Here is an 11,878-nt window from a genome sequence, read left to right as displayed (position 1 = left end):
ACACTAGGAACATTTTCAAAAGAAACTCCCCCCCCAAAACAAATAGCAGTTACTTGTCTAATTAGTCACCAAGGGCACTGTGCTAGCAATATTTACATGAATTCTCAACATAGGAATAACTTTGAAGTTCTCCCAGACTGTCATAGAGTTAATTCATCGTCATCTGCGTTGTTTGTTTCAGAACTTTGTTTATCACTGGCTCAGATTTCTCTGGATTGGATTTGCACCCATCAGTAGGTACTTGTAAAAATATTGACAAATCACAGACATCTTTCAGATTTGAGTGATTGCACAGCCAAATGCTGATACTTTGTCATTCACTGGTTTACTATTTAAAAATTTTTGTTCTCCAGTCTGTACTGTATGACTCAAACAGCCAATAGTGCACGGTGAGTACTGAGCAGCAAGCAGAGACGGAGAAGGGCTGACGGCCCTGCCGGGTGCTGCCCTGTGTGGGCATGGACATGGGCATGCACGTGGGCATGCACGTGGGCATGGACGTGAGCATGGACGTGGGCATGGACGTGGGCATGGGCATGGATGTGGCCATAGGCACGGACATTTCATCAGACACTGGTAAGGAGTGAGGGTGTGAGTAGGAATCAGGAGCCATTTGTACATGTGACGTGAATGAAAAAGGGGACTAGATCTGCATTAATATTGCCCGTTGGTACTTACCTGTTGTGGCTCCATCCATGCCAGGTGCTCCTGGCTGCCTGTGAGTGTGTGCAGAATTGTCTCATCTCCAGCTCCTTTCTAGTTGACTTGAAATATCAGCTACCGTTCCACCTGTAATGGCTGGACCTTGCCCAGGGTCAGGTGTTTGAAGTCTCGGCCAAGCTTTGAAAAGTCTTTAGTAGCATCTAGGAAAACGTTTAGAAAAACAGGCACTCTCCCCAGATGCCAGAAATCATTCCTTGGGGACACAAGTTCCTTTTCCTGTAACATTGAATTTGTGTTGATGAAAAGCCGTACTCTAGTATGGTGGTGATGATCATCATAGCCTCTGCTCTAATACAGCTTTGACCTTTTGCTAAATCAGTGGTTGTCAATATTTCCTAAGTTAGTTGTGCGTACTTTGTGGCTCCATAATTTCCTACCCATTTGTTGATACAGCAATGGCAGTATATTTCTGCTCGTCTCAAAATAGGAACACATCATACAATCTAAGAATTCAGCCTTAAAATCATGGAGGAAAAAAATCATTAAAAGCAAATTCTCTCTTTCAGAGGTTTCAGCTCTGTTAATAATATTAGTTTCAGAAATACTGGCTGAATAAATGACATGACATTAACGATCGTAAGAGGAGATAACATTTGGCCAAACATGTGGATTGCCTTCCTCCTTTTTCTGTTTTCCCCTTTAATTAGACATGATTAAATACCATGATTTTCTAAATAGATTCATGATTTTTTCTCCATTCCTTAGTATTTCTAATGATCTTGTCCACATGCTTTCTCAGAAGGACATGGAAGTGCAGAGCACTTTCCTCGAAAAGACTGATGTTATCAGGTCAGACGCGAGTACCGGCGTAGCTCTGGCTGTTACCCCCGGTGACATGCTCCTCGTGGTGCCCCGTCGTGCAGAGTCTGTGCTCAGGTGCAGACTCTGGTTTCGCCAAAGTGCCCTTCAGCGACAGCCTGCAAAACTGCTGTTGAAGTTCCTGGAGGATTGAGGTTGGGTCAGGCTGGTTTTGTGCTGTCTTTTTTCTCTGCGTGTTTAGTGATCAGCTTTGTGCCCCACCTTCAGCGGGGTGGAGTCCCGGAGAGCTGGCCTGGGAGGGAGGAGGCTGCTGGAGGCGCCTGCCCGAATTCTGAGCCCCTGCATGGTGTGAACAAACCCTCCCCTTACCCACCAGCTGTGCATGATCTCTCTGTGCTTCTACGCGCATCATTTTAAAAAAACCAAGCTTCAGCCAGCTTGGAAAAAGAATGCCATTTAAGCAGCAGTGTCGCAGGCCATCTTGGGGTGACACATCGAGAAATGGGAGTTTGTACCTGCAGATAGAAGCAGTACAAATGAGTAGCTTGTTAATATGTGAGACTCTCAGAAACAAAGATGTCAATGTGGAAAAACACCTACTAGAAATGATTATTGTGACAGGAGAGTCTTTGAAAGCATGCCACACTGTTCAGCACACCTCATGTCTCTACAGTTTTACTTGTTTGCTCGCGCACACATTCCGAGTGAAGCTGTCAAAGTTGTCAAACTGGGGCAGCCGTGCAGCGGTAAACCTTTTTAATGCTCGGCGAAGCATGCAATCAGAATTATACAACATGAATACAGTCTTTCTTGGGATATGTAAATAAATGCACAAAGAATGCCTTTATGTGTAATTCACTTGTTCCTGATAATATTTGGTTTTGTGGAGGATAATAAAGTGTAATCATTGTTAAATTCATAAATTAAGTTAATCCCTGGTATCTGTCATAAATATGGAAAGATTTTGAAAGCTGCTGAATCCAAGGCTTGGTTGTCAGTGTCCTGCTTGAAACTGGAAGGAAATCTTCCATACAGGCTTAGACGACCCTGAGGACTCAGCCCCGAGTTAGGCGAAGTGGCAGGAGGCAGTGATGGGGGTGCCTGCACACTTTGCTAAACGGGCCTTGGGGACTTTCTGGGAAGGACAGTGTGAAACGTTTTCCTCCCCGAAGACCAGTCCTAGGACAGAATCACAGAATCAGTAAGGTTGGAAAAGACCTGCAAGATCATCAAGTCCAACCATTAACCCAACACCACCATGCCCAATAAACCATGTCCTGAACAAGGACAAGTATTTTGAAAGCAGTGCTTTTATTCATGGTTTATAAGGGCAGAAGACATCCATAAATCGTTTATTATGCTCTCCCTGTATCACAGAAAAGAAAGTCTCATCACTCATCCTGTACCTAGCCCAACATGTCTTTGATGGCAAGTCCCCTTTCAGAAGGGCAACCAGCTTGGTCTGCAGAGAGCTAGCAGCCGGGAAGCTGCTTCCCCAGGCAGACCTTCCAGCACTGGCTTGCCTTCGCTGTACTTCTAATCTGTATTTATTAGCTTTCAGCTTCCATCAGTCCCTTCTACTCAGGCCTTTCTGCATGAGATTAAACCCCCTGTTTGTACCCCATATTGGAGTGGTGGATTTCTCACACGAGCAACCTCAAGGTCCTGGCCCGTGTCCCGGTAGGGCCGGGGCAGCAGAGGGTGGTGGGTCGGAGCCACCCGTCCACTTCAAAGACCAAGAGAAGCGCATGTGTACGAACCCCATCACATTACATACACCGTTACTCCTCTAACGCGCCTGTTGCCTGCGTCACTCCGTGGCAGCCTGGGTACTGTCCTAGGGAAGGAGGTGCAAAGCAAATCCATTTTGCGCAGGCAGTGTACGAAGCTGGAAAGAGGTTTCACTCCAGAAGATGGAAAGACAGGTCTATTCGTCAGTAGGATTCATTCAAAAAAGTGCCATGCATTTGTAACGGGCTCTTTCTGGCTCGCTGGAGCAGGCTATTGCCAGGCTACACGAAGCCCAGCCCCGGCGGGACCGTGGAGCCGTGTGGAGCATCCTCCCGAGCTTCTCCAAGCAGCAAACTTCAGCCCTCCCGGAGTGACTAAGTGAGAAGTGAGTATCAGCGTGAGTGACTGGGCTGCGAGAAACCCCTGAAATAGGAAAATGAATTGTTCCTCCTTCCAGCATCGCTGCTGTGTGTTTCTCTGAAAGGCAAATCCCTTTCCTTGCTGAAGAGCAATGTGAACGGTGCAGCCTGGGAGGTGAGAAGGGTTGGGGCCTGGGGAGAAGTTTTAATGAGAAAAATGCCATTCAGAACAAGTAATACACATACCTTGTATTAACCCTGCTGGGAGAGGAGCCCCCCACCTCCGCTCTCCCTTTTGGTAAGGGCAAGGCCCTTCCCAGTGCTCCCCCTCATTCCTGAGCATCCAAATCATCTGCCTTTGGGCTGAAAGGCAGTGGTAGCGCTCTCCATCAGTTAGATTGCTCGCACTGCATTCGTTAAGGAAAACGCACCAATTGCCAAAGTTAAACTTTAGAAACAACCATGCAAACAATAGCTGCCTCACAGGTACTTCAAAATTGCTTGTTACCCACAGACTATCTGTTCGTATGCGTCTTCGTACATTGCTTGTCCATCCATAGTTTCTTACCTGCAGGTGTGGGAAACTCATCTCAAGCTATGGAGGGGCCTTCAGAAAAGGCCTACATTGGTATTCGCATGACCAGCAAGAATGCCTGGCCCTTGCACAGACACGTATTTACACCACTGTTTGATTTGCACTGAAGATTTGTCATATGCCTGTTCTTAGCCTTTAATAAAAAATACCTTAGTAAGCTGAACAATATTTTCCACTGTTTTGCTTACCGTTTTTAATTGCTACCCCACGAATATCCAGATGGCCACAGATACAAACTGAACCAACTGGAGCAATTAGAAGCCCCCGATAGCCTGCAGACTCCTGTTCAGAATAAATACCAGCCCTCCGTGGTTGGAAGCAGGTGGCTCACTTCCTTCTCATCATTTTTCATTTTTGTTTACCTCCATATTCTCAGAAACAGGCCAGGAGTGAAACTGGAAGAGCTAGAAATATCGTCAGGAAATCTGGTCTAGAAAAAAAGGATTGCTAAGGCTTGTCCTCTCCTTGCATAAACCGCACCAGTGATTTGCACGTGCAAATAATGGTGAACACAGGAACATTTAATAAGCTTCCTCTAATGAGTAAGTTACCTGTGAAAACACATGTGTAAATGCTAGCCTGTGCCTGCTCAGAGGCGATGCATGCTTTGGGGTCTAGGTCATGCCACCCAAAATTTGTCCTACTGATTTCATAAAACTTCTGTGTTCCCGACCTGAGCGTGCCTCACCTCTTTAAGCGCTATACAGGGGCCTGGAGCTGGCACGGGGAGGTGAGTTCTACAGCTGCCCACGCTAAACGTGTACCTGCTCTTCTGGACGTTTTGTGTCAAATCTTGGACTCGCTGTTGTAACTCCCATTCTTGTAATAAAAGTCTGTGAGTATTAGCAAAACTTGCTGCAGTTGTTAAATTAAGCAAACAGCACTTTGAGCACGAGCTTAATAATTCTGTGAAGTCCATAAAGGCAAAAATCTGCTAGTAGTTTACTGAAATCAATTACCTGTCAGTTGTTTTCTTCTAAATTTACATTTACAGGTACTGTATTCTAAAACTGTGATGCAGATGCTGAAGGAATTAAATGAGCTGGGATTTTGTACACTAGTACGCCAGCCAGAGGAGAAGTCTCATATTGTGCAAAGTTAGAATAGCAACGAGGTTTTTTTCAAGTTAATTAAGTTATCATCAGTTAAATGCAGATGACTGAACATATACAGTAGTTTTCGGCTTTCACTAAAAACTTTTCCTTTCTCTCCCAGATACGGAGGGCGATAATCTCCACATTGCTGTTAAGACAAATCTTGCTGTAATGAATATGGGTGTCATTAAACCCCAGCATATACCTGTATGTGTACCTATATTTCTACGTGTACATGTGTGCCTGTACTGGGGGTCTACAGTTTTATATTCTCTGTGTGAGCAGGTACCCATGTATTCATGTAGAGTATCAAAGAGAAACATCATGAAACTACAGTTAAGTGAAAGTACACGTCTCTCCCTGGCTTTTATTTCTTATCATTTTGCAGTACTGAAATAATGGACTATTGCGTTCAGGAACAGAAGCAGAAATTGTTGCTGGACACGGAGCATTTTCCTGCAGGTGAAGGTCGCACGCGGGGTCCCGCTCCAACGAGCCATGGCTGAAGCCGAGCAAAGGCAAATGGGGTCTGCCCCGAACGCCCCTGAGCGCTGCCCGGTGCTGGGTCACGGCGATGTAGCTGGGTGGCTGGCACGGTCCGTGGCGTAGGAAATTGATGTCCAGGTGCCTAAAACTCTGATGCTTTGCACGTATATCACCACGCAGGCCCCGGAGAACCCAGGCAGCAGGTGTTGATGGAACGGCAGTGTTTGCTGTGGAAACGCAGCCCCTGGATCTCGAAAGCCCTCGCTTTGCCCTTGCTCCGCTCCGTGCCGTTGGGCAGTTACTCAGCAAGGCGGGAAAGCCTCTGGCTCTCCTGCCTGGCGCTCAGATCATTTACCGAGCCGGCAGCAGATGTGGGTCCCATTCCTTTCTCCAAAGGCTGTTTAGTATTTCGTCCATGGCTCTTTAACAGGAAATGCTGGAATGGCCAGAAGATCATATTAGTTTTTACTCCTTTTTCTGGCCCAGTGACTATCTAATTCATCATGTCGGCAGTACTCCATAGCAACAACTGGTACATGACATCATCAGTTTCTTTTGTTTTACAGTGTAGACATTGGACCAGTTTTAGGATTAAAAAAAATGGATTTTGCATTGTTTTGGTGGAAAAGATGTATTTTTTCATCTCCTGCCTGGGTATGTGAAAAATGTCTTTTTTTTCCTCACTATAGATTAGATTCGTAACAGGCTGTTGACTGATTTCATGGGTACAGTAGTGAAGACTGAAAATTACATGATCACGAGAGTTTGGTTGAACTCTACTAGAAACTCCTGACTGGCTAATCCACAAGGAAAAAAGATTACTTAATTCCTCTACTTTTTGTTGCTCAATAATAAGAGCTAAAGAGGTAAATAGAGAATCTGGTTTTACCTTTAACTATTTCTCCCCGACAGAATATGGAAAAATAATTCCTGTAATTCAGGAAATCATCCAACTCCTGGAGTCTGGGTAAGTGTGCAAGAAAGATGCACTAACAGGCTCCCGGACAGCTACTGTTGTCCACTGGGTGATACTGGGTGACTGGGATTAGTGATCTGGCACTGAGTCGACACTCTTTTGTAGGACTTTCTGTAGGACTAAAATTTTAGGAGTGGCTGACCTGTTAAGCTTGGGTTTCCAATTCCTCAATTCCTTCATTTTGTATTAGCTTGAAATTTTGCATTTCAGAATTTAAAAAAAACCACCAAATAATCAGGTACACGTAAACTCAAGGAAATCTGTCATTAACGGGGAAAGATACTCTGAGCTTGATCATTAGGCTACCACTTCAGCCAGGGTCGTGATGTCAAATGTTATTACCCTTTCCTGATACTAAGCTGTATTTCTTTTCTTTTTGGGTTGGTATTTCACATGGAACACTGTTCAGATGTTTTGTGTGTTTGTACATATAATACACCAAATGAAAAGACATGTGTACATTATAAAACAAGATGTACATTATAAAACAAGATTACCAGGAGACACATAACATTAATAAACTTTACTGTTCAGAAGAAGCAAATTCCTATCTACATTTGAAGTTCAGTAAAATACTAAGAAAACAAAACAAAAAAAATCTGCATCCAGATTGTCTGATATTGGGAAAACCATAAACAATCTTAGCTGTGCTCCTTCTGTATGACCACTAAAGATTAACAAAAACCAAGTCTGCTTGGGAACTTCTAGAATAACCTCAGAAGACCTAGGAGAATACTTGAAGTTGGAATTTCAACCCAGTTCAGTACCTACAGCCTCTAAAAGCATATATTGTAGCAATAGCAAGAACTATAATAAAATTATATACCTATTTACATGAGTTCATTGTAGAATCCCCATGAATTTTATAAACATCAAAGAACATATTTATTGCTGGGACACCATTATTATTATTATTATAATTCTTCTTCTTATTATTACTTGTATTATTATTATCGTTATTATCATCTTCACTTCAAAAGTATTAGCCCTTGCCTTGCTTTCATTGCTGTCCCTTGTTTTCTTCATTCAGCTTTATACCTGACAGTAGATGAGCGCTTGCTTTACAGTGCATGGACATCTCTGTTTTTCCAACATGACCTTAGGATCTACCAGAGCACTTTAGACACACACTACTCACTGAAATTGTGTGATCCATTGAAGGTTAAGTGAGATGCTTAAATACTCTTATAATGCTTTAGCAATTACTGTTCCTGCAAGACTGCACTGTGTAAGTCCAGAGGGCAACACAAACTTTTACTCTAGAGTAGGGCAGTGAAGAGGAATGGATACAACAGAAGTAGACAAGCTATTAATGCCCATATTAATATTTTTATTCCCACTTAATTCCATAAGTAATCTTACTTGCTTGGTTATACTTCTCAAGGAGTATATTAATCATGTAAAAAAGTAACTTCACCCTTAAACAGAGAATTAAAAACTAGTTTGGTTGGGACCCTGAGATTAACAGCCCGGCTGCAGTGAAACAGTATGAGGAGTGAAGAGCTTGAGGTGCCGATACCTTTCCTTAACATTAACAAACAACACTTTTATTATGATTATTTTTTGTCAGAAACTTTTCTTGTGAATATGCCTATTGTGGACCTTTGGAAGAGAGATTACAGTATTATATTACTGTATATAAGTACAGTTGGCAGAATTGCACATAGAATAATCTGGCACATGTCAGGTATCGTTGACTCAATATAATGTTGGTTTCTGGAGCCTGTCACCAAAATTGTTTGCAAGAAAAAGAAGCGGCCGGGTTTTCCTGCCGTGTGCAGCAGGCTGGTTGAACTCCATGTCACAGGAGCCTGGGGATACTTATGTGTTTCGGGGCGCCCGGTGTGGCTGGAAGGGAAACCTGCGGAGGATTACTAATTGTGGAGAAGCCACATTTGGCCCTGAAGATGCAAGTGGTGACTGGGAGCTGGGGGAGCTGCGCGTTGGCAGAGCATCGCACTGGCGTGCTCCCCGTGCGCGGCAGCCGGCGGGCAGCGGTGCCGGAGGGATGCTTTGCTCGCGCCCCGCACAGCCCCTCGTACTCGTTACGGTTTGGTTAACCATGGCAGACCTGTAAACATGAGTGAAGTGTGTTGTTCCATACTCTTGCATTGCAGCCTCTGAATAAAATGTCAGGCGCAAATCCCCCTCGGGAGCCCAGTAAAGAGAACCTGGGAGAGGTGCTGGGTGTCCCATGGGGGTGTTAGGTTGGGTGCCGCAGGTACCCGCCTCGGAAAGGCTGGGGTGGGTGGTGAGCCTCCCTCCCTGCCTCCCCAGCGCCTGCTGGGTCCGTCACTGGGAGGAGGCTGGTTCGCTTTGCATTTCCAGGTGCGGAAAGGCCGCTCAGTCTCTTCGCTGGACATGCAGTTGCTTCGAAAGCTGCTGCGGCCGAGGTGCCGTCCCCGGGACTTCACCCCCCGGTTCTGCAGTGACAAACATCGCTCCCTTCGGTCTGCATGTCTGAACGGAACCTTCCCTTGCTGCTATTTATGTGGATGCTGTGGGCTGTGAAACTGGAGTGTGTAAAACAGGCTCTGTACAATTTATTTCATCTCAGGTGATGAGTAACGTCTCAGGAAGGGAGTTGAAAACCGCGGTCATTTTCTGGGCACAAAAGGCAGGCTTATCTGGCTAAATATCACTGCTAGCTGCTATGTAACCTTTGGAAATGTATTTTACAAGTCACAGCTAAGAAGAAGCACAAAGAGGTTTTCCCTTGTTTCTCTATCCCCTGTTGCACTGTGCTTCTGGCTGTAAAGGAATAAGCCTCATCTGGGCAAAACTAATACGGACTTCGCAGAGGCAGCACACATTAATCTCCTGACATTTATATAGGCATCTCAAAGGCCTTGGAAAATTGAAGTCCGTGTAGAAAAAAAAAAGCTGTATTCAGTTAGTCAGAATTTGAGTTTTGGTGCCGGCCGAACTGCGATACCGTTGCAGCTGCACCTCCGTCCCCCCGAGAGCAGCCCCGCTGCCCCGGGCTTGCTCGGCCGGTGGGGACAGCCCGCGGTCGGCCTCTTCTCTGCTTCTCTCACTCAAGGGCGTCTGTTTTCTGAATCACGCTGTGTAACGTCTTCATCCACACCGCTGCCACTCAGTTATGTTAACAGACTGCGTTGGCTTCAGGTATATCCAGTAAGTAATCAGAAAGAAATTGCAGAGCTTTGTGTTTCTTCCCCTGCTGTCCCTGGCATTTCAGTTTTTGGAAGTGTTTGAGCTTTGTTGCTTGTGCTGCTGCGTGCTCAGTATCCTTTTGGGAAGGCACCTCTGCCTTCAGCACACTGTCCTGCAGCAGCAGGCTGCTCTGGGCCCTCAGTAAAGGCAGTAGTAAGTAGCTTTTTTTGTCAACAGCAGTTGTTGTTATACATATATGTGTGCATCTGTACATGCATATATATATATTTTATATATATTTTATATATATTTTATATATATATGCACACATGTATACACACAGGGAGAGGGGTGTGTGTGTATATATATATATAAAAGAAAATATTTATATGATATTTATCTGTATATATATATATTTCATTTCCCGGCAACAAGTACAAGTGTAGTCGCGGGAGGGTTCAGGCTGAAGGCGCTGGTCCCAAAGAGGGGCCCCTGTGAGTGCCCCAGGCTGCTGGCTGGCTGGGGGCACGAAGGGGCTGGGGACACGGTGGTCCCACTGCTGGCGCGGGGCAAAGCCGGGCTGCAGGCTGTGTCAGCGGGTGTCCGGGCTGGCGGCTCATGGCCGTTGGGGTGAGCCCTGTACGGCGCTGCAGCCTGCAGCACCAACCCCAGATGTCCTCAGTGCAGCTGCAGCCCTAAAGCTGTGATGTTGAGTACTCTCCTGATAAATGCGTAGAGCCTTGCTGGGGATTTCCATTTCCAACCAGCAGTGCTCTTGATTTGTAACTTCCCTGCAGGGTGAGAATTAATCCACACCGAGAGAAAGCCCAATGCGCGTGTCTGGAGTTGTGATCATGAATTTGCAGCTCTCCATGGTGCAATATAGAATGAAGTGTAGCAGAACAGAAGAATTCCTGTTGGGAGAGACCTACAACCATCATCTAGTCCATGTATTTACTCCAGCAGCATGGAGAAAGTTGAGTCCTCTCCTGCAGAGCGGCGGTGGGACGGGCACCCCAGGCTGGGGAGCACCAGGCTCAGCCTGGGGACTGCCCACCCTGCGAGGGGGTGGTGGGTGAGCGCTGCTGCCATCCCTGGGGGCCACAGTGTGCAGCACGACCCAGCCGGCTCCTTGGGAGAAGAGAGAAGTACTAGCATGAAGAAATACAGCCTCAAGTTTCAGGGCTATGGGCAGGAATTACAGGGGAAATTATCTAGCCTATTTTATGTGCAGGATTAGACTGTGTTAGCAGAGATCCCTTTGGGCATTGGTAATTCTTAAATTAGCTCCATTTTACTGAATTTGTAGTTCCCATTCAACACACTCCACAGCAGTTGCTAACATGACTTGTGTACCTCTGGTTCCCATAGGAGAGGGAGGGACTGCGGGCGGTTCTGCATGGGGTCCTCCCTGTAATCTGTGTATCCAAATATCAGGGAGCAGTCAATAAAAAGCACTGGCTGTACTCCACACCCTTCACAAGATGCTTTTTCACTCTTTCTAGCCTAAATGAAACCATTAGAGCCTTTCAAGTTGGTGGGAAGTGAAGCAGTGGGGGGAATTTGCATGTCATCCCTGCTGAAAGCCTTCTTGAAACTCGTCTGTGGATATTTTTACCTGCAAAATCTTTTTCATTACTTCTGATCCCAGCTTGTTCCCTGTAACATTGCATCTCACTGTGTTCAGCGACAGCCTAATGTGATAAGACGTAACACAATACGATGCTTTCTAAGTGATTAAATGCACACAAGGTCTTCAATTCAAAGCGACACTTCAGAATTGCAATTTATTGTATTCTTTTAAAACACAGACCTGCCCATGAGCATCGCTTGAGCCAAGGTGCTGTTATGCTTGCTATTATCTGTATGTTCCCAGGGCTCTGCTGATCCCCGAGACTTTTGTAGTGCTTGTCCATTTGGCCGGATAGAGCAACACATTAAAATAAGCCTAAGGCAGAGATACAAGTGTCCTTTGTGCAGCTGAACCAGCATCCCCATCAGGACACCTTTTGTCCAGTGCAGTGCTCCAGCTTTTGTA

At 45.6% G+C, this 11,878-nt stretch overlaps 1 protein-coding gene across 1 annotated transcript in view; it reads left to right on the top strand.

Moving 5' to 3' along the window:
• The first annotated feature begins 458 nt into the window (after nucleotides 1-458).
• LOC104253767 (sodium channel and clathrin linker 1-like) overlaps nucleotides 459-11,878 on the top strand; it is a 36,907-nt gene continuing 25,487 nt past the window's right edge. The window contains 2 exon segments of the mRNA XM_059823495.1: nucleotides 459-576; nucleotides 5,383-5,468. Coding sequence (XP_059679478.1) covers nucleotides 459-576; nucleotides 5,383-5,468 — 204 coding nt within the window.

Source organism: Gavia stellata, chromosome 12 (assembly GCF_030936135.1).
Source record: "Gavia stellata isolate bGavSte3 chromosome 12, bGavSte3.hap2, whole genome shotgun sequence".
In the NCBI taxonomy this organism is placed as follows: domain Eukaryota; kingdom Metazoa; phylum Chordata; class Aves; order Gaviiformes; family Gaviidae; genus Gavia; species Gavia stellata.
Note: the sequence above shows the minus strand (reverse complement) of the source record. Positions and strands in the feature narration are given on the sequence as shown.